Source organism: Leuciscus leuciscus, assembly GCF_965113295.1.
Source record: "Leuciscus leuciscus genome assembly, chromosome: 9".
Lineage (NCBI taxonomy): Eukaryota > Metazoa > Chordata > Actinopteri > Cypriniformes > Leuciscidae > Leuciscus > Leuciscus leuciscus.
This window is the reverse complement of record NC_138733.1, coordinates 22,570,944-22,592,138: the sequence shown is the minus strand read 5'-3', so window position 1 is coordinate 22,592,138 and position 21,195 is coordinate 22,570,944. Positions and strand designations below refer to the sequence as shown.

General features: G+C 38.4%; 1 protein-coding gene across 3 annotated transcripts in view; it reads left to right on the top strand.

The window, feature by feature from the left end:
- Nucleotides 1-21,173, top strand: part of brip1 (BRCA1 interacting helicase 1) — a 31,682-nt gene extending 10,509 nt beyond the window's left edge. For 2 of the 3 annotated variants that reach the window (XM_082180782.1, XM_082180781.1), the window contains exons 8-20: nucleotides 938-1,159; nucleotides 2,133-2,332; nucleotides 2,547-2,679; nucleotides 2,764-2,918; nucleotides 3,439-3,607; nucleotides 3,721-3,861; nucleotides 4,351-4,512; nucleotides 12,615-12,786; nucleotides 12,860-12,981; nucleotides 17,534-17,646; nucleotides 17,736-17,818; nucleotides 18,117-18,395; nucleotides 19,701-21,172. In XM_082180782.1, the coding sequence (XP_082036908.1) occupies nucleotides 938-1,159; nucleotides 2,133-2,332; nucleotides 2,547-2,679; nucleotides 2,764-2,918; nucleotides 3,439-3,607; nucleotides 3,721-3,861; nucleotides 4,351-4,512; nucleotides 12,615-12,786; nucleotides 12,860-12,981; nucleotides 17,534-17,646; nucleotides 17,736-17,818; nucleotides 18,117-18,395; nucleotides 19,701-20,476 (2,727 nt within the window). In that variant the 3' untranslated portion in view covers nucleotides 20,477-21,172. Of the gene's footprint in view, nucleotides 1-937; nucleotides 1,160-2,132; nucleotides 2,333-2,546; nucleotides 2,680-2,763; nucleotides 2,919-3,438; nucleotides 3,608-3,720; nucleotides 3,862-4,350; nucleotides 4,513-12,614; nucleotides 12,787-12,859; nucleotides 12,982-17,533; nucleotides 17,647-17,735; nucleotides 17,819-18,116; nucleotides 18,396-19,700 lie in introns of all 3 variants that reach the window. The other variant, XM_082180783.1, reaches the window with a different exon arrangement.
- The last annotated feature ends 22 nt before the right edge of the window (nucleotides 21,174-21,195 follow it).

Below are 21,195 nucleotides of genomic sequence, written 5' to 3'. Positions count from 1 at the left end.
TGTAATACTGTCGTAAGAAAAGAAGACGAGCTGCCCACACTGAAATGCAAACCCTTGCTTTAAGGTTTCACAAACTTAATCTCCGTCACCAAAGTTGTGGAAAACAGTTACAGGCGATAATATCCCCAATCAGTCATACAGACCTTTTTTGTTGTGCAGCCTTGTCAAAGGCTTCAAACACACTTTGTTCCAGTGGGAGATTCGGTATTGTCCGTGTTACTTAGTCTCTGACCATCGGGCAGCCCACATAATGATACCTATTATGCTGTCACCACAGGTGTCCACTCACCTCTCGACTGTGTCGCGCCCCTGCACATGAAAGCGGGGAAGGCCGTGCCGACAACCCTGCTCAGAGAGAGGAGGGAATGAGCTGTCATTTTCCTCATCCTCCCTGAGGCCCCATCTCTTGTGTCCTCTTATGAGCCCCACTCCGAGTCTTTTATTCTACTCTCCTGGCCCTACTGAATGGCTGAAGTGCGTAGGCCTTTCAGACACTTGTAGTTAGGTTGCACACCCCTCAGTGATGCCATCATCACCTTCATAACGGGTTGGAGGACAGGGGGATCAAAACGGCACGATCGGGTTGACGTTTATCCCATGCTCTCATTGACAACTAATCCCTCTTTGAGTTTGTATACTGGAAGCTGCTATCAGCCTTTCAGCAGCATGTTACAGTTTCCAGTGAAGTGCAAAACAATGCACAGATGCTTCCCTTTTCTGCACTGAGGCAGCTGCCTAAATAATCTTATAAAAGCGCATTAACAGTTCATTGGATCAGTTCATGCATTCCCTGGGATTCAAACCCACAACCTTGGTGTTGCTAGCACTGCGCTTTACCACTTATACAATTAAATCTTTTTAAAATGCATCTTAAGCATAGCTCTTTTCATAAAGCGATGTTATCTGTCTGTGTTTGTGTATTTCCATGTCATTTCAGGGTGTGTCATGCCGGTACTACCACAATGTGCATAAAATGCGTGATCAGAGCTCTTTACAGTTTGTTCATGGGCTACACCAGGCCTGGGACATTGAGGATCTGGTGCGTCTTGGTGGCAAGCTGCGGTCCTGTGCTTACTACGCAGCTCGGGAGCTCATGCAAGAGGCCTGCATTGTGTTCTGTCCTTACAACTACCTGCTGGACCCCCTTATTCGTGAGAGTGTGAGCATCAGTTCATAAGCTACCATATAATCTTAAGTTTCAGTATACACAGAATGTAATTAACTATATTTTTATTTATATAGATATAATTATGTTGCTTTATAGATTATTTACATTTCTACGTTTTACTTTTTTGTGTGTGTGTGTTTTGTGCTGATACCACACTTAACAGTTTAATAATATATTTTTGTGTAAGAGACTAAAAACTAGGGTTGTCAAGCAAATACAATTTTCAATCTAATTAATTACATGATGTGCCAATTAATTCATCCATTTAATCGCACATCAAATTTGGTTCAGAAATTAGCCCCAAAATATAATTTAAAGTTATTAAAGTCATTGTGTTAAATGAGAAAAGCATTAAATAGAGATTATGAAAAGTAACTTTTGAAAAACACCAACTTTTAGGGTACAAGGGTGATGAAAACAGACAATATTGTGTCTAAAATTAAATATATCTCAATATTAACGTATTATTTATTGAACAGTTGTAAATCAATATCACATTTGCACTCGAGCTCTTCGTAACAAAAACCGCACTCGTGTGATATTGCAGTCGTTGCTCGTGTTAACTATATCATTTGATTTAAATATGAGACGACAACTGCATTTTGCCCCAATATCTTGAATTTTAGGGGCAGTCTCACTGAATTCTATAGGCTACATCACGCAGTGAGATGTTACCCTGCTTCATGTTGTCACCAATCAACTGAATGAAATGTAAGATGATCTACATAGGTCTGGGGCAGACTGGGTGTGTTAATTGCATTAAATCATTTTAATCATGTTATTTTTCCATAGCTAATTAGTTAAATTAATGCGATAAATCGACAGCACTACTAAAAAGTTACATTTAAAAAAAAATTCCATCCTAGTTTAAAGAAGTCAATGAAAGTCTTCAAATAAGATTGATAACACGTGTTTGGATATTTTAAGCATTTTTATTTGTATCCATCTTTGCTCCTCTTTCCAGATGGAAATCAATCTGAAGGAGCAGATTGTGGTGCTGGACGAGGCTCATAACATAGAGGATTGTGCCCGTGAGAGTGCCAGTTTCACCCTGAATCAAACTCAGCTGTTGCTGGCACGTGATGAGATTGACGGAATGGTGACACATAACATTCGGCGTGATCAACACAAGCCACTGCTAGCATTCTGCTGCAGCCTTGCCAAGTATGGCCCCTCTTTTCTTCAATAGTTTCACATCATTGGGTTTGGGAGACATCCATATTTGGCTTCATCATGAGTTGTAGTCTGCAGAGATCTGCTTTCTGAAGATTCTTAATATTTCTTTATGTGGACCAGTATGTAATTGTGTAAATTGGGAGCTAAATAGAAAGAATTGAAATAAAATTAATTATATATTTGTGTCCATACTTTTATGTAGCTGGGTGCAGGAAAGCTGCGAGGGCTTGGAGGAGCGTGAATATGAGTCTTCATGTAAGGTCTGGACAGGGATGGAGGTTCTTGGCATCTTCCGTGGCCTTGGCATCACAGCAGACACCTTCTCTTTGCTACAGGTATTCTTCCTCTGTGTACCTTCCTCCCCTTATACCAGGAGTATACTAACAGTCTCCCCTCCTTTTTGTATCTGATTTGTGTAGAAAAACCTGGCAGCAGTGCTTGAGAAGGAGGAGCGAATCGGGCTAGTGAACGGGAGAGAAGACACGGTGCAGGTTCCCACCATCAGCTCCAACACTCAGTCAATGCTCAAAAGCCTCTTTATGGTGCTGGAATTTCTTTTCAGACAAAATTGCAGGTCATTATCACAAACTACCCATCATTCTTCTTACCTTACTATCTCTAAAAAGGTTTTTGGCAGTGATTTTTAAAGACCCCTTGAAATCGCAATTGGAGTTTTATGGCTTTTAGTCCATGTCTTTTTTCTTTATGGGTATCTTTATGCTAGTCTACTCCTAAAAGTTGGCAAGATTTAAGTGTAAAAGAGAACTTTAAGTGTAAAATTTAGAGAGGAATCATAAATTCAAAATAAGCTGCTATAAGTAAAATGATGAATTTTAGTTATAAATAATCAATGCTTGTTTTCCATTCACTTTTCCACATTTTTCACTTAATTGCTCCAGTATTTACCTACATTATATTTTTACAGAATGTTTTCATTGCATAAAACGCTTTGTTAATTATGTTTAAAACTTTTTAAAAGCTTTGAACAAACTTTCTACTACATGCTCTAGTAAGCCACTTAATACCACAAAATCCAGTTATTTCACATTCATCTATTGTTTTTACTTAATTTCTCTGTTTGTGGATGTGTACAGGTTTGCAGATGATTACCGTGTGGCTCTCCAGCAGAGCTACATGTGGACAACCCAGCAGGACCTGCCCGACGCTCAGGGCTTTTTTGCACGACCCCAGCGTCGCCGACAGAGCACCCGCACCAAAACTCTGGTGCACACTCTGAGCTTTTGGTGCCTCAACCCTGCTGTGGTGAGAACAACTTTGCTTGTTGCAGAACAAAAAAAAATCTAATTTAAATGTTGTTAGTATGAATATGAATTGTAAGCTGTTACTGTAGTGGTTGGTGGTTTGTGTCTTGGCAGGCATTTTCAGATCTGAGCGATTCAGTGCGGACTATCGTGCTAACTTCGGGTACCCTCTCTCCCATGGGTTCCTTTTCCTCTGAACTTGGCATCAAATTCTCCATCCAGCTGGAGGCCAATCACGTTATCAGCAAGTCACAGGTCATTGCTACATAGCATTTATCAGGATGTGGATCTACCTAAAATACAGTTTTAAAAAAAAGTTATATTGTGAAAGTTTATTACAAATAAAAAATAAAAAATTGTTTTCTATTTTTTATACATTTTAAAATACCTGTGATGGCAAAGCTGAATTTTCAGCAGCCATTTACTCTAGCCTTTAGTGTCACATGATCCTTCAGAAAATATTCTAATATGTTGATTTGGTGCTCAAGAATGATTATCTTGCTATTTTTGTGTAAACCGCAATACATTTTTTTTTTTTTCAGGATTCTTTTTTAAGCAAAGTTCTAAAACATTCATTTGAGATAAATTTATTTTGTACAATTATAAATGTCTTTTTGATCAATTTAATGTGTCCTTGCTAAATAAAATTATTAATTTGTTTAAAGAAAATCTAGATAACCCTAGACTTTTTATTGGTAGTGTAACTTAAATTCTGAGTTTGTAATTGGTGTGTGTTTGTTGCAGGTCTGGGTCGGTACAGTTGGTGCAGGGCCTCAGGGTCGTAAACTTTGCGCCACATTTCAGCATGCAGAGACATTTGCCTTCCAAGATGAAGTAGGGGCCCTGCTTTTGAAAGTGTGCCACATAGTGAGTCGAGGGGTTCTCTGCTTCCTGCCATCCTACAAGGTGTGTAGAGTCAATATTCCCTGCAATTAATGGCACTGGCTAACTCAATCATCACTTTTGCTCATACATATGGTTAGGGATTTGAACAAACCTCTCACTCAAAGTGTTCAATTTAGTAGCACCATTTGTGCTAAGGATATGAATGATAAGCAAGTGATAAAATGGCCAATTTAATTTGAAGGGGGGCACCCGAGCCATATTTATAGACTATAGAGACTTGGGAATGGTCTCTTTTGCTTGTTTAGTACCTGCTGAACTACCACTGGGCTAGCAGCCAACCTAAACATCTTAGCAACTGCTTAGCAATACACTGGCAACCTCCCACTTCAATATAGTACTTTAGCAAGTAGCAACAGAAAATATAAAAATCCAGTTGACCTTTTAATCTCATCCATACCTCTTTGCTTATAAAGAATCTAACAAAATCTAAGATTCTGAAACATGAGGTTTTTTTTTACTAAGTCATGTCAGTTTGATACTGCAGCACTATACAGCTGCCACTGGGAGGCCTTAGAGACCACAATTTTGCATTTCTGTAAACAAGCTAATGTTTTCCTCAGAACTGCCATAAAAATATCGTCTGCATGCTGTGTAAGACTGTGGTTGCTGTTTGACATTCGGGTAGAGGATCCTCAAAGTCATAACACTAGAAGCATCTGTTTCAAAATTCAATAGCAGCGGTCAGACAATGACCACATGCAATAATGCGTGGCTATAATGTATTATGGATAATGAACAAACCTTTGAGTGCTGGCTCACGGTTTTTCTGTATCCCTTTTCAGGTAACAGGCTCAATTATTGAAAACCATTGAAAAATACTTTGTTCCTCATTGTTTGTTACGTTTAGTTAATGAATAATTCAGCCCTATTCAAGCTGCCTGTCATGATGTACCCTCAGAGGGGATGATTAACATTCTCAAATGTCTGTGTGTGTGTGCATGTACATCTTTGTGTTGATGTACACTTAGTGCACATTTCCAATATATATCATCCAATATATTTAGCCTACCAGAATCATAGTATGCTACCCCAACTTTAACACAAGAACCAGTTTCTTTATAAATTGACCACATCAATTCCCTATTATATATCATGCCCATGTATGAATGCTCCATGCGGATTAATATTTAATCTGGAAATTGAGCAGTTTAGGGACTTATTGGAGACTGTGAAAATTCTGGAGCCTGAGAATCCCGTCTGAGGAGCAGACCAGAACATCTGTAGTCTCCAGAGACCTATCAACTCCTGCTTGATCACTATCTCTCCATTCTGCTAGGGACCATGTGTATGATGTGTGTCTGTTCTGGCCATTTGTCCCCATGGCACCAAATGTGCTATACCTCCCCCAGGGCCCCCAACATTATCATTCATAACTCGCACAGATAGACACGCAAGCCCTGTACTGTTCTCAAGATGTGGTTTTGCAGCTTCCAACCTGTCTCAGTTGGACCCCTGTTAACCACAACGGCCCATGTTTTCTGGCATGACCTCATGACAAGAAGGGCTAAACAGTTAGGAGGGCCTGCTTATTAAATGTGGGCTAGGAAAGGTGAAAAGATTTTGTGGAAATGCAGGATGCTTTTAAAGCAGATTAAGATAAGGGCCATTAGAACTGACGTCGCCAAGCTGTCTGTGTGAAGATGCATCTAAGCTGGCGCCTAGCGAGGTGGGGTGGAAAGGAGGGGTTGGTGGATGTATCTATATAACTTGCATCCTCTCAAAGTCAAAGTGCTCTGCAGGGGTTCTGAGCACAGGCTATGAGCCCCCAAGGCCTCTCAGCATACTGTCTGCAGTCTCCTAGGCGTAGCTATAAGTGCAGTCTCAACAGTATCAGTAGAGATACTGTAGCACGTGTAATCCAAGGTAATTGTATTACAGAAATACTTGCTTGATTTATTTGTTTGTGTTTATTTGTGCTTTTGCTCTATATATTTTTGTGTATTTTATTATATTATTACTGTTGTAAATGCATGTAAATATGTGATTTTACACAGACACATACAGTATATATAATATAATTATATCATATATCTTTTCATTTTATATATTATTTTTGTGTACATGTTTACATTGATACATAAAATATACATAGTTATATACTATTATATATATATATATATATATAATAGTATATAACTATGTATATTTTATGTATCAATGTAAACATGTACACAAAAATAATATATATATATATATATATATATATATATATATATATATATATATATATATATATATAATATCTCTTATTTTATTTTTAAAATATTTTCATTATTATGTACATGTTTACAACATATAATTGTATATAATACAGTATATAACATGGCAATGGCATAACATATAACATTTATTATTAATAATTAGTGAGGCAACCCCTTTATTCCAGCTATAGCTCTGGCAGGGGCGCCACACCACTCTGTCCTTGGCGTGATCATCACTGAGATATTTGCAGCTGAATTATTTACAGCAGCTACACGTCTTCTCCTGCCGCCACCAGGGCACTATGTTTCATTTATGCCACCCTACAACCAAGTTTGTCCATTATTTAGAGGCCTTTTGCAAAGAAAAAACAGCAATGTGTTGTCACAAGACAGAATGGCATCAAGGTTGGAGAAAAGTTGATAGAGTAGTGTAGGTTGCAGAGGAAATAAGAGCGTGAGAGAGAATGCACACAGTTGTGCCTCGCAGTGCCACCTCGCCTCCATGTCCCCTAGGAGAACTGCATCCGGTCTACTTAATCTAGCATGGTGACACAAGCTGAGTGATGCATATATTTAGTCGACTAACCACAATGAATTATTCAGCTTTTGTTGTGCCTGCGGGTGTTCGCTAGATAGTCTTCACTCTGCTTTGTTTTATCAACAGCTTCTCTGAACGCTTTTACCCGTTCTTGTGTAGACATCTGAGATGTGAGTTTTTCTCTTTACTGTCAAAGACAACGGCAGCCACATTTACATGTACACCAACAGTAGTGAATATAGCATTTTCAAGTTTGTTCTTCTAAAAGATATTTGTTCCTAGATTCATATATGGAATTATTTATATATATATATTAATTAATTAATTAACCATCATTTTTGAATAAAAAAAATACCACATATCTGAGAGGATTAGCAGGCATTACTCACCTTTTAAAGTAGTGGATTGTGAAGTTACCTAATTATACAGACATTTGATTGGCTTCTGCCTCCTGTTTTATGTCCAGGATCATTTGTCACCTCTTAAATACAACTGTCAGTCAGTAAATACAACTGACTGTGGGAACAGTGTGTCCATTGTGGTCTATTGTTGATAATGTTAGTCTGCTGCAGAGTTCTGAAGATGTGAGATTAAGGTCTACTGTAAGAGGACCTTAAATAAGGCATGAGACTGGGTCACTGCTGACTTGAGCTCCCAGCCCTCGGGAGCAGTGTAAGAGATGAGGTGTCAGAAGTGGGGCTGCACACACCTTATATACTTATACTGATGGTTAAAGGTAGCCTAGTGCTGTGTTGTCAGACATTCTCACACTTTACTGTATTTTGGAAATCCTTTTTTTTAGTTCTTAAACCTTTTTTTATTTAAAGTTAGGCAGTGATTGTTATTCTCCAGACGTGCACAGTAGAATGAGGATGTGAGGTTAAATGCCTCTTATCATTTGTCGGAGCTTGTTTGGTACTAGTGCGTTCATGTCGTCTTTGAGCACGCCATCTGTTTGATGGCACTGTCACTGACCTCAGAGAGGGATGGTGTAGGGTCACTTCTGCAATGTTTGTGCACCTGAGCCTCAGCCAAGTGTGCAGATTGACATTTTCATTCTGCTGTGTCCTGGTCTAGGCCCTGTGGAAACAGCGCTGCTCTTGTCAGATAATGCCCATGAATTAGGCATGAAGGCCATGTGCTCATCCCATCACCACCACCCCCACAATCTCCCATTCCTTGTCCAAACATCTTAAAACAGAAATGCACACTTGCAGATCCTAATTTTCACTGGCAACATTGGATGCTGTCCGTTTATTCTATCACTGTTGATGTTTTTAATGGCAGGTTAAATTCTTCAAATTATTATAATTTTTTTATTGATAGACTGAATGTGGTGTTATCCGTTGTTTTGCTTACTTGCATGAGCGTTTTATTTATTTATTATTTGTTCAGTACAAATTGATGGATGGATGGATGCATAGAGAGAGACTGATTTTGAAAAATATGTAGTTTGAGTCTGTAGAATCTTGAGAGAATCTTGAGTTTCTTCCTCATTGCTAACTGGCTTCTCTTTTGGGTTTTCAAACTATGGCTCTAGTCTGTCAAAATGAGGGATGTGGAAAATGTGCCTGTAATGAAATGACTGAATGGAAGCAGACATAGAGTGATGTTTACTCACAGTGTCTGTGAGATAAAAGCATTAGGACCATTACCCTTTGAGCCAAGGGACTCCTGGAGTGGCACTGTATTGTATTTCGCCCGCTTTTATAAGGCTTTACAAATTACAGCTCTGGGAATATAAACAACAAGCTTATACAAGGAGTCTTTGTGCTTGCATGTGTCCCTGTCTTTTAAGGGGCAGCATTTTATTATCCTGTTATGCTCAGGTCATCATCGGGTTACACTTCAGGCCAAGTACAAATTAATAACATTGACCCTTAAGGTGAATTTAAGATGCCGAAAACAGCATCCAAACCCATCAGTTGTATTCATCTAAATGAGTCATTTTTTTTGTTTCAGCTTTTTTCTCTTGTCCTCCACCTCCTCTTGTCATGAACTCTTCCGCAGAAATCTGAATTTCCTCCAAGTACAGTGTGTATAATGGCTGTTTTGTTCCTTGGGCAGTCTGCTGAGAGAATGCTTTAATAATTCACCTTTTATTCATATCGGATTTGCAGCAATTGTTAGTCTTTGAAACAGTGACATTTATGAGTTTGTTGCAGCTTCAGCACAAGTGTCATGTTTTATTGAAGACAAGTTGCTTGTTTGTTCCTATAAGCACAAACCTGATGAAATTGGTGCTTGCTTCACTTCACAGTCACATCCATGTGTAAAATAGTTTTCACAGTGCAGAAGTCTCAGCCACCTCAGATGGGATTTAATATTTAGAAGTTATGAATTAAATGTCGTCTTTGGTAAAGTGGTGTGGCATGCATAGTTTTTCTGTCCTTTAACCCTCTGAGGTCTGAGCTGTTTTCTGGCCCTGGAGGTGTTCTGACATGCTCTGACATTTGTGCTTATTTCTGTTACTTGTGACATTGTCATGGCTAAAGTCTTATTACACTGTATTTAGCACAAACTCTGCTACAATAATATATCAGCAGCATGTATGTAAAAGTTTGTAGCTTTGAGATAATGACATTTATGCGTGGTTTGTGAAAATACCAAAAAAAATTGTCACTGAAATAAGGCCATGAAACCCATACTGATTATTTCTTCACAAGACTTTTGAAAATTGTATCACGTAGCCTAGAATATTTGCTCCAAAACTATGTGAAAATCACCCTGACTGCTCATTCAGATAAGACAATATATTGATTTAAAATTTCTAAGACTTGTTTTGTGTGAGAAAGCCATATGCGAAGAGGCGTGATCATCTCATGAATATGTAAGCCTTCAACACCTGAGAAAGACAAAGACACTCCCCTAACTGCCCTATTAGGAGTGATCAGGCCCTGTCATTCAGAGCAACCTTGCACAAAGAATGAGGAGATTTAAAAAAGAATGGCTTTTAGATTGTTTGGATTTATTTACAACACAACATAATCCAAAAATACACAACAAATGACAAAAGAGCACATTGAAAACAATGATCCAAAGACAGAGACCTTTGTGCCATTCCTAAAAGCATTGTACATACCTTTCATTTCCAAGGTGTTTGATTTTCACTTTACCATGTTCATGTACAGAGACTCAGAGCAGGACAGAAAAAAAGTGAACATACTGGTATCAAGAGAAACTAGGCCTGCACGATTTTGGGAATACATTTTAGATTTTTCTGGTTAAAATTGCTTTTTAAAATTCACAGAATACACACACACAACTGTTTCCAACAATATATAATATAATGAACACCAGGTTTGTTGTGCCTTGTAGGCATAGGCTATGCGCAGTGCTGCATAAAATAATAATAACAATAACCTATAGCAGCCTATAAATCTTTCATAAATCTAAGAATTTCAGTAACAACTATGCTAGAGAAAAATATATTGATTATCATATGTTACTTCAAATGTTTCCATTCGTTATGATGATATGAAATGAGATAATAGTAAAAATATAAAGCCTATTGTTTGGTGCATTTTGCTTTTAAAACGCGATCATGCTCCAAAATATGATACATTCAAACGCGATCGCGCTCCAAAATATGAAACATTATGGTTACCATATTTTACATATCTACGTTTGAGCAGATATACAGAAACAGTATTTAACAGTAAACACGGGTCTAAATATTATAATATTCACCATATATTATCAACTGCAATGTGAAGTTTATGCAACAATACCATAAACTAATAAGTAAGAATTTCTTACCTTACATCTTTCTTGTCTTCAAATCGCGTTCTTCTTCTTCTTAGGTAAATCCAATGTAAGCTCACAGCGCGTCTTCCAAACTCGACGAAAAGCAGAGACTTGTGAAGTGTTTGAGGTAACGAGGGTGTTCGCGTTCCATGTGGACGATTTGCATGTGAATCACTTTTGCGCGAGTGGGCATGGTCGAATTAAAAAATAATTAGCAAGCGTTTGAGATACTGAACATCCTGTTGGTTTTATACAAATTACATAAACAGAGAATATTTGTTTTCAGTTTGAATCCGAATATTTGTTTTCAGTTTGAATCCGATCATTTAAAAGTACACTCTTAAATGTTTATAAAGGTATATGGCTCATAAATGTGTGAAGTATTCGCTGAGTTTTGTTTCAGTTTATAGACGTGCTCAAGAAAAAAAAGTTCACCGCGACGGAGAGGCAGAACGCACACCCTGTTTATTTTCTTTATTTTACAAAAGCACAATGTTTTGATTTGATTGTAAGTGGACACATACAAAAGTAGAAATATCACAGATTCTTTTTTTATATTTCTTTTTTCTGTATGACCATAAATGACGGAGTAATTTAAATTTATTGTGCTACAATGTGAAGAAAATCCAGCAAAACGCGGGGGCGCGTTTGCCGTCCTCAGAGGGTTAAGCAACAAAAGTGTAATGATCCTAATACTGAGCCCTGGGGTGCTTCTCCATTCTTTGTTTTTGTTTACCTGAATAAAGCCACAAATTCCTGCAGTCATGATAAGTTTTTTTTTCTTTTTTTTTTTCTGATCACAAGAAGAACTTTTGCTTGACCCTTCTAACACATTTCCAAGCCAGTGAAGATTCGCTTGGATTGTAAAGGCATGCCTATTCAAGAGGAAAATGCGTACAGCCGAGACAAGTATTGCTCCCTGTGAGGGAGAGCTTTTAGATCAGTGTTCCTCCCTTGGGAGTTACTGACTTTTTTGCACTAACAATAGCACTGTAACAGTGATTTTTATTATGAACAGAGTTTATACTTGCAATTTATCGTTTTTCAGTAACAGGAACTAGAGAGAAGACTGAAGAGAAATGTCCTGTGTCTTGCTGTGAGCTTTCGTTCTCAGGCTTTTAGTGTGCAATGTACATTATTTGTTAAAAATATAAAAAGAAGGTCCAAACCAGCTAATTGTTTACAATGCAAACAGGAGGTCTGCATTTATTAAACTATGAATTACTGGGCAACCCAGGGTTCAGACATTCCTCTTCAACTGAGTCTTGTTTTTTATTTTAATGGGGGCCACATGGATGCTGCAGTTTTGAATCAAACTTTTGTGTTCGAAAATATGGTTTTCATTATGTTTGTTATTAAAGGCATCCCTTTTTACCATTCTAACTCATTCCTATTATTACTCTACACTAATTACAAATGTGTTGCACCAGAAGAGGGAAAAAAAATTCAATAATTATCGTACCCCAGTGAACTTGCATATTATTATGGACTGAATATTATATCCTAATGTAACTACTGAATATTATATTACATGCTAAAAGTATTAGAATGTCTTGTTTTGGGGGGGATGCACTGCAAATAATATATTATTCTTGGTCAATTTTTGTGTTGATAAGATGTTGGATAAACTGAGAGACCGCTGGAAGAACACAGGTCTATGGGACAAGCTTGAGGAGCGAAAGACTGTGATCACTGAGCCACGTGGTGGTGGCAAGGGTGATTTTGATGAGCTGCTGCAGACCTACTATAAGGCCATCAGAGGAACAGCAGCCAACTGTGAAAACAGAGGTTAGTGTTGATTTACTCCAAATGCCTATTTTAAATGTGTTATCTGTGTGTTGATTATGATTTATTTTCCCAGATGGAGCGCTACTGGTAGCTGTTTGCAGAGGGAAGGTGAGCGAGGGCTTAGACTTCACCGATGACAATGCCAGAGCAGTGGTTACTATTGGTATCCCATTCCCTAATATCAAGGATTTGCAGGTAACGGTCTAAAAAAAAGCATATCACAATTAAAATGTATTTGATTATATTTGACTGTATTATACGCATGTATTTGACATGTCTGTGAAGTTTTCTACATTTTTTCAGGTCATCTTAGTATCATCTGGATAACGCTATGATCTGATGATGAATGGATTTCATGTATGATCTTTCAGAAAATAGCAGATGTAATTAACAGAATTCTGTTAAAACATAACTTATAAAATGATTCCATCCAATATTCGTGGTAAAATCGCTGTAACGCCTGGCCTCAATGTTATTGGTTTAGTAGTTGTTCTAGACAACTGGATACAATTTTTGTTGGTCAATATTTGACATATTACAAGTGGCTTAATCCGTTGTGAACTGATGGTAAATTTCTCCCTTAGAGATTATCTTTGCTAGGCTATTGTAGTCTTTTTATAATCTGATTAAAAACTTTCACTTTTCTTCATCCTCTGTTCAACCCTGAAGTACCATTTGTCCTCTCATATGTATTCATATCTTATAGTTACATTGTAGGCAGAACAACAGTCCCCCCCCTTGCTGTGATCCGTAAATTAATTCAGTAGTGATTGTGCTGTGGTTTGCCTGTCCTTAGCAGATAGACCTGACCTTTAAGCTTCCCCCTCTGTCTACCTTGCTGTCAGAGTATGTTGAAGCTTTCCTAACTGGGTCTGTCACCGGGGGGATATGTACAGATGATTGACACTTCCGAGCCCTTCACCTTAGCGGAAGCTGTTGGCGTGGTTGTACCCTTACCTCTGGGAAGGCCTTTGATTTTTTTTTCACTTCTGCTCCAGTGGAGGTCGATTGAGTTTGCCATTTTGGATGAGTTTTGGAGGGTTCTGAGGTAGGTTTTAATCATGTGGCTTGTTGCGGACAAGCGCTGAGTTGATGTGCCAGAGGGGGTGAGGAGCAAAGAAGCGGGGGTTTCTAGTGCACCTGGCCAACCGTAATGCTTCTTCTGGTCTCAAATGCCACATGAAGTGGTTGACAGCACTCAGACGTGTTTGTTTACTGCCCTCGATTTCTTTTCAATACCTCCCCCTTTGACATGGGTAATGCTTTGTCTCATTTTCCTAGTGCAGGTTAAAAAGATTAAGGATGGTGAAGGAGTTTTATTGTACTCTTTCTTACCTTAAAAAGATTCAAACTTGTTTCTTGAGCTAATGCTATTTATTAAATGAGAACTATTTTTGCAATTGGGAGAGAAGTCGATCCACAAAATGTCCTTTTTCAGCACATCTTTTTAAGTTTTGCTACTTTTTTCAGGGTTCCCATGGGGATGATTTCAAGTAATTGAAATGTCTATTGTGAATATACACTTACGTTTTATGTTTCTAAAAGATGTCAGAAATCTGCATTTGTTTAAATATACAGTATATATATAAGAATTTAAAATGACTGTTTTCTGTTTTAATATATTTTAAAATGTAATTTATTCATGTGATAGGAAAGCTGTTCTTTTGAGACATTTCTTTTTTTTGTATTGGTCAAATCGGTTTACAAAATGATAAATTATTTTGATAGCAAATCAGTATGAATCTAAATGTTTTTTTCAAAATCTTTGTTTTGTAATCACAAACGACTGGAAAGTTCATGAAAATCCATTTACTAAGAAGTGGAAACTATTTTATACAAGCATTTTTAATACGTCCATCTTATTCTATTAGTTGTTCATAAATTAACATCACGACAGTCTTGCGTTAACATACACTAACAGCCTGCATGCAAGCTTTTTGAACTTTGCTACAAGATGATGCATCTCCTTTGGTCGAGTGCATGGGGGATGGAGATGACCCCTGGGGATACCTAGGATATGACCCCATTAATGCAAAGTAAAGAGAGGACACTGATACTATTTACTGTCAGAGTGCAATGGTTACTCTGTCTAAAGCAAATTAATGCTTGCATTGACACTCACAGGGCCATTAAACAGCCACATAGAACATCTTAGCAACCAACAACGCACAAAAACTGCTTCATAATGGTGAATTTTTAAAACGCTAGTGTAATTTTAGTGTAATCTAGATTTTGTTTAATTTTATTATTATTTTTCGTACTTTTAGGACTACACACATAAATTAATTGTGACTTGTGACTTCACTTTCTACTTTCCAGTCAGAGTAGAGGTCCTGTTGAGTGGATGCCTGCACAGTCTTCCCAGATAGACAGAAAAGCTATTAAAGTGCCTCTAAAATGAGAGTATTGCTTTTATTAGTCCGCTATTGGGAACAAGATCAAAGGTGAACTTTAAACAGTCTAAGGCATTGTAAGCTGATGGTGCACACATAAAAATAGCCTCTGGTGAACATAAAAACTGGAGGGAACATGTTTTGTTTCACTAAGAAAAATAATCTCCGATTTAAAAGGCAGTAAAAGGGCTATTCCAGCTGATGCTGTGTCTCGATGCCTAATGAACAGCTTGAACATGGAAAGTGTGTTAAAATGTAAAGGTTTGTGTGGAATGTTGTATCTTGTTTCTCTTTGATTTTCCTTTTAATTGAGGAGCCGAGAACTCTTAGTGTGACCTAACACAGACAGACAGTGGGCTACGAGATCTCAGTGACGGGCACAACGGCGGCTGTGTTCCGCTCTGCTGCAATGCATGCCTCTTGGTCAAATGTCTGTTTTTAAGGATGAACAGGTAAAGAGGTTGAAGCTGATGAGAGAGTGGGTTATCTCCTGACATTTTACGTAATCCCTTCCAGCTTGTGGTTTCTTGCACATTGAGGAGATTTGGCTAGCAGCAAGAATTGGCTTTTTCACATATGCATGCTGTCATGTCGGATTGAGTGTTGACGTGGTTCTGGGAGGTGAAGGCCTTGATAGTGAAATAGACTCTGATTGGATTTAGATGACAGTCCGCCTTGGGGTAACGGCCTTTAGTTGACAACAGGATCTCTATCCAGATGCTTTTAACTCTTCCAGTGGGTTAGAGATTGAGATGTGCATCAAATTGCAGATTCACTCATGCTTAAGTGTTTGCTCTTCTATTCAGCCCCATGTGTATATCAACGTGTCCATGTGTTTCTAAATATTCCTGATTAAAGCGTGTGACAACATCGCGGATGACGCAGAGCTGATGTATACAAGAGACAGTTCTTACCTGCGACGGTCATGCCCTTGTTCAGGTTTTGGCATCTGAAACACAGTAGCTGTCATAAATAGTTAAAGGCTTTTGCCATCCTGTCCCATCAGACGGGATTTGAACTTTTCACTTGTCAATTCAAAAAGGTTAGCGTTAAAACCGTGAGGGCAGTGGGTGAAAATTGATGGATGCCTCCCTGGCATTTTTATGGCAAAGCAGATGCCTATTGTCTGCTGGCCCCTTTTCTCTTTCTTTGGAATGGATCAGCGGGTGTGGGCAGGCAAGTATGAAAGCACTACAGGCCCAGGGTGTCATCTTCAGGGGAGCCTTGCCCTCTCCAGATCACCCCTCATCGGTCCTAACTCCTGCCAGTGTTAATTGAATTAGTTCTGTATGGGTGGTACGATGGTGACACAGCTGCCTGATTCCCAGGTGTGGCCTGTCGGGCCTTCTGATATATGTGAAGTTGGTGAAGAAAAATGTATACTGTCTACTAAGTTTAGAATAGAATCATTGTTTGTACATGACAAAAATTCTGCAATAATTTACTGTCATTTTAAACCTGTATGACTTTCTTTCTTCTGTGAAACACAAAAGGCGAAGTTAAGCAGAATGTTTAAGGATTGGCTCTTGGATTGCTCCTGGAGAGTAAACCAGGAACCTTCCAGTTACAAAACATGAAAATGTACCACTAAAAAGCACTCAATTAATTAAATGCTGTTTGTTTATTTTGCTCATCATGGAATCTGTTCATCAGGAGTTCCACAGGGTTTTCACGGTCCTGGAAAACTTTAAAATCATATTTTCTAGTTCTCTAAATGAATAAATTGGGGGGGGGGGAATCATAGAAAAGTCATGGCAATTTCTATGTATAGGCTGTGGTTCAAAGATTTGGGGTCAGCAAGATTTTATAATGTATTTTATGTTCACCAAGGCTGCATTTATTTAATAAAAATGCAGTGAAAGTAATATTGGGAAATATTATTACAATTCAAAATGATTGTTTTCTGTTTCAATATATTTTAAAATGCACTTTATTCCTGTTAGCAAAGCTGAATTTTCAGCATCATTACTCCAGTATTAAGTGTCACATGATCCTTCAGAAATCATTCTAATATGCTGATTTTGTGATCATGAAACATTTATTCTTATCAATGTTAAAAACAGTTTTGTAGCACTATAAATGCTTTACTATCACTTTTGATCAATTCATTACACCCCTGCAAAAAAAAAAAAAAAACCTTACTGCCCCTTAAACTTTTGAATACATTAGAAATGTATCTTTCTGCTTATGTTCATGCAGCAATTACAAACATCGTAAAAATTCATTTTCCAAAATGTGTGGAAACCCTGGTTCTAAAATGCACTTCTGTCTTGTATCCCAACCATCACCTGAAATTCTGTTTAGTGTTTTTAGAGACTACTTTAGTCCGAGTCATTGTTTCTTTTGCATTGCAGGTTGAACTTAAGATGAAATATAATGACAAGCATGCCAAGTCACGAGGACTTCTGCCTGGTGGGCGCTGGTACGAGATTCAAGCATATCGGGCACTAAACCAGGCACTCGGAAGGTAAGAGCCATTTCAGGGTTGATATTTATAACATGATACAAATCTTTTAAGATCAATTTGGTGTAACGATATGTTTGCTGATGTCCTAGGTGTATTCGACATCGAAATGACTGGGGGGCACTTATACTGGTAGACGACCGGTTTAAGACGAACCCAAACAAATACATCACAGGTGGTGTAGAATCTCTAAAAATGATTTTGCCATTGTATCACCCAGCTGTAGTTACATTTCGGTATCACTAGATGGAGATAATGACCTAGCGCAGGGGCTTTGAAATGTTAGACTGTGGGCTGCGGCCAGATAATGTGTACATAAGGTCTTGCTCTTTTACATGTAACAGTGATGGGTTGAAAACATTCATGACTTGAAAATCTACACGGATTGACAGCACTGTGGTAGAGTGTTATGAAAATAGTGGTAGTGTAGAGTGGTTAAATGCTCATCAAACGCTGCTGTTCTCTTCTCTCAGGCCTGTCAAAATGGGTGCGTCAGCTAGTGAGGCACCATGACACCTTCACTGGTGCCATGCAGTCCCTGGAGTCCTTTTCTCAAGGCCAGCGGGGGGCAGTAGAGACCTTCGAAGAGACACAATCTCAGGCTGTCCCTCAATACCCCAGCCCTTCCAATGCTACCTCTCCCCCTCCTGAGATAATCACCCCCAACAAGCCATTTGACCCTCAGCCTGCACAGCCAAACCTACACACCAAGGTGCAGGCAGCCAACTCTGAGAGCAGGTCTTCTGAATCAGGTATATTGCTTGGGTGGAAACTTAACGATAATGCTTAATAGTCATTTGTTAAACAATCTCATTAGTGCTCTAAAGGAAGTCACTGTATTTGGTGATGATGAATAACTGTTGGGCCAACGGTTTCCTGCCTCACTCCATTACAGGCCCACTTCCATGAAGTACTTTTATTTCTATCTTTTATAATGAGGCCTACTTATTTACTGCTTTGCTCTTTGTGATGTTTAAAGGAGTAGTTCACCTAATTTAAAAGAATTGACTTACCCTGATCTCATTGTAAACAAACATGGATTTCCTTTTGTGGAACCAAAATGGAGAAACAAGATTGTATGGCTTCGGATGATCTTGAATATAGCACAAGACATGTTTTTTTATTTTTTATTATTATATATATATATTTTTATCTCACATTCACTGTATACGCTACCATATTTTCCACAAAAATATGCAACACAGCTGTTTTCAACATTGATAATAATAAGAAATGTTTCTTGGACACCACATCAGAATGATTTCTGAAGGATTATGTGGCACTGAAGACTGGAGCAATGGCTGATGGAATTCAGTTTTGTCATCACATGAACATATACATTATACATACATCATACATTTTAAAATAGTATCAAATAAATGCAGCTTTGGTGAGGATAAGAGACTACTTTCAAAAATATTACAATTAAAAAACTGACCCAAACATTTGAAAGCTAGTGGATGCAAACATTCTTCAGCATTTCTCCTTTAGTTTTCTCTCTATAAGAAAGTATTTAGAACGACATGAGGGTGAGTAAACATTGACCAAATTTATGTTAGGGTCAACTATTCCTTTAACATTGTGGGTATTTTTAGGTAAAACCATCTGGTAAGTGATCGTGCGTTTCTGTGGTAAGTACATGTATGCGTGTGTACTGTACATGCTCTTCACTCCTCATTGCCCCTGTCAGACTCTGTGGCCCCCGACTGACTGAACATCATTGGGATGAGCAGATGTCTTGACTTTTGCTTTTAATGAAATCCCTTTGACCTTTGTTTGTGGTAGATTGAGCGTGAGTATTTGCGTACACTTGAGAATAAATCAGGGACTCCACTCATTCAGACACACAAACCATATTGAAGACTCAAAACTAAAGCCCACACAATTATCCTTGTGAGAGACCCTGTGCTCCACCACTTAATCAAAGCTAGCCATCAAACAAGTTTTGTCTGTGGGACAATGCTGGCTGTAGTGTTTTAACCAAAGATTCTGCTTTGAGGTGTACCCAAGAGTTATGTATAATTGTCACTGATGTTTTTGTCTGTCTGTTTCAACAGGTGACCAAAAGTGTATTCAGCATCCATCTGAACCAATCATTTTGCCAAGCCAAGAACGTAATGTCCACAGAACGGCATTGCCTACAGGCCATCTTTTCACCTCCTCTCCAGTCAGTAGCCAATTCAAGACTTCTATTTTTCAATCCGAGCAGGATGCAAGTTCAGTGAATAACAAGCAAGTTCAGCAGGGACTTATTCCTGTGCTTTCTGTGACACCAAAGAACCAAATAAATGGTGCTCCTGACCTAAATGACAGCTCATTTGAACCTCAACTTGAGCAGCTCTTTGTGACCCCTAACTCCACCTTGAAGCAGAACACCAGTGGAATGGACCTTGATGACACTGAAGAGGGTGAACAAAGTATCTTCTACAGCCCTGAGCTGTTTGAAGGAGATGGGGAAGAGAAGGAAGAGTCTACTGAGGTGGAAAGATCTCCTGCAGAAGTCAGCCATCCTGCTAACAGCACAGCCAGCATTCTTTTGGAGGATCTGTTTGGTTTAGAGCAGGGAAAGAGGACATTGTCCGAAGACGTTGTGAGCAGCACTGTCCCAGACAACACATTATTAAAGGGTAGTGCAGAGCAGACAGAATTATACTGTAGTACAGACTTTGATGTGCTTGCCTCACAAAATGGCGCCAGCAGTAGTCGGTCACGTAGACTCTCCAGATCTAGGCAGAAAAGGCCAAGCGCATCAGCAGCATCAGGTAAACTCACCAACTATTTTACAGTTGTACCCCCAACCAGCCAACCATGCATCATCACAATTGATGACTGATAATGTTCAACTTTGTGTTTCTTTTTTTTTATTAATAAGTCTATTGTCTTATTTGGTGTAATAATGTGTATTTTATCCAAACCCCAAAAACAAAACACATGGCTGCTGATTTGTCTTTAATATGCTCCTAAACACGTGTATCTTTTATAAGAATGATTAAAAATAAGTGACAAGCGCATCCTCGACTCTGTGACGTGATGTCTTGACCGGGTTGATTTTAATGAGATGTACTGTGCTATGGCAGCTAAAAACTGGAAGGAGGTGCAGGGAGGGGTTTACATGGCCGATTTCACTCGGCTGAGAAGTTCTGCATTTTTACTCAGAAATTACAGGCCAGTAAAATTTTATTTGTGTGAACTCTGGATGTAAACGGGGGGCAGCTGTGTAGTGCCGGGTGTCCAGGGCGCCAAGGGCAAACGAGTCTGTAAACAGGCACAGGAAGCTGCTTCTTTCTGTCTCCCTCTTACTAACAGCTTGAAGAAATGATAAAGTGAATAATTGTCACATAAGCACACAATTAACAATGAATCGAGCAATTTCTACAGTTAAATATTTTTAATAGTGGTTATTAAAAAATGTATTGTTAATATTAATAGTAACCATAGTGGCTTATTAGCAGAAATACTAGTAGAATCAAATTTTCGTAATCAATAAAATCGTTTATTTTGCTTAAAATGTTTCTCTCCTTCTGTTTCCATAACCTCAAACAACAATGAATA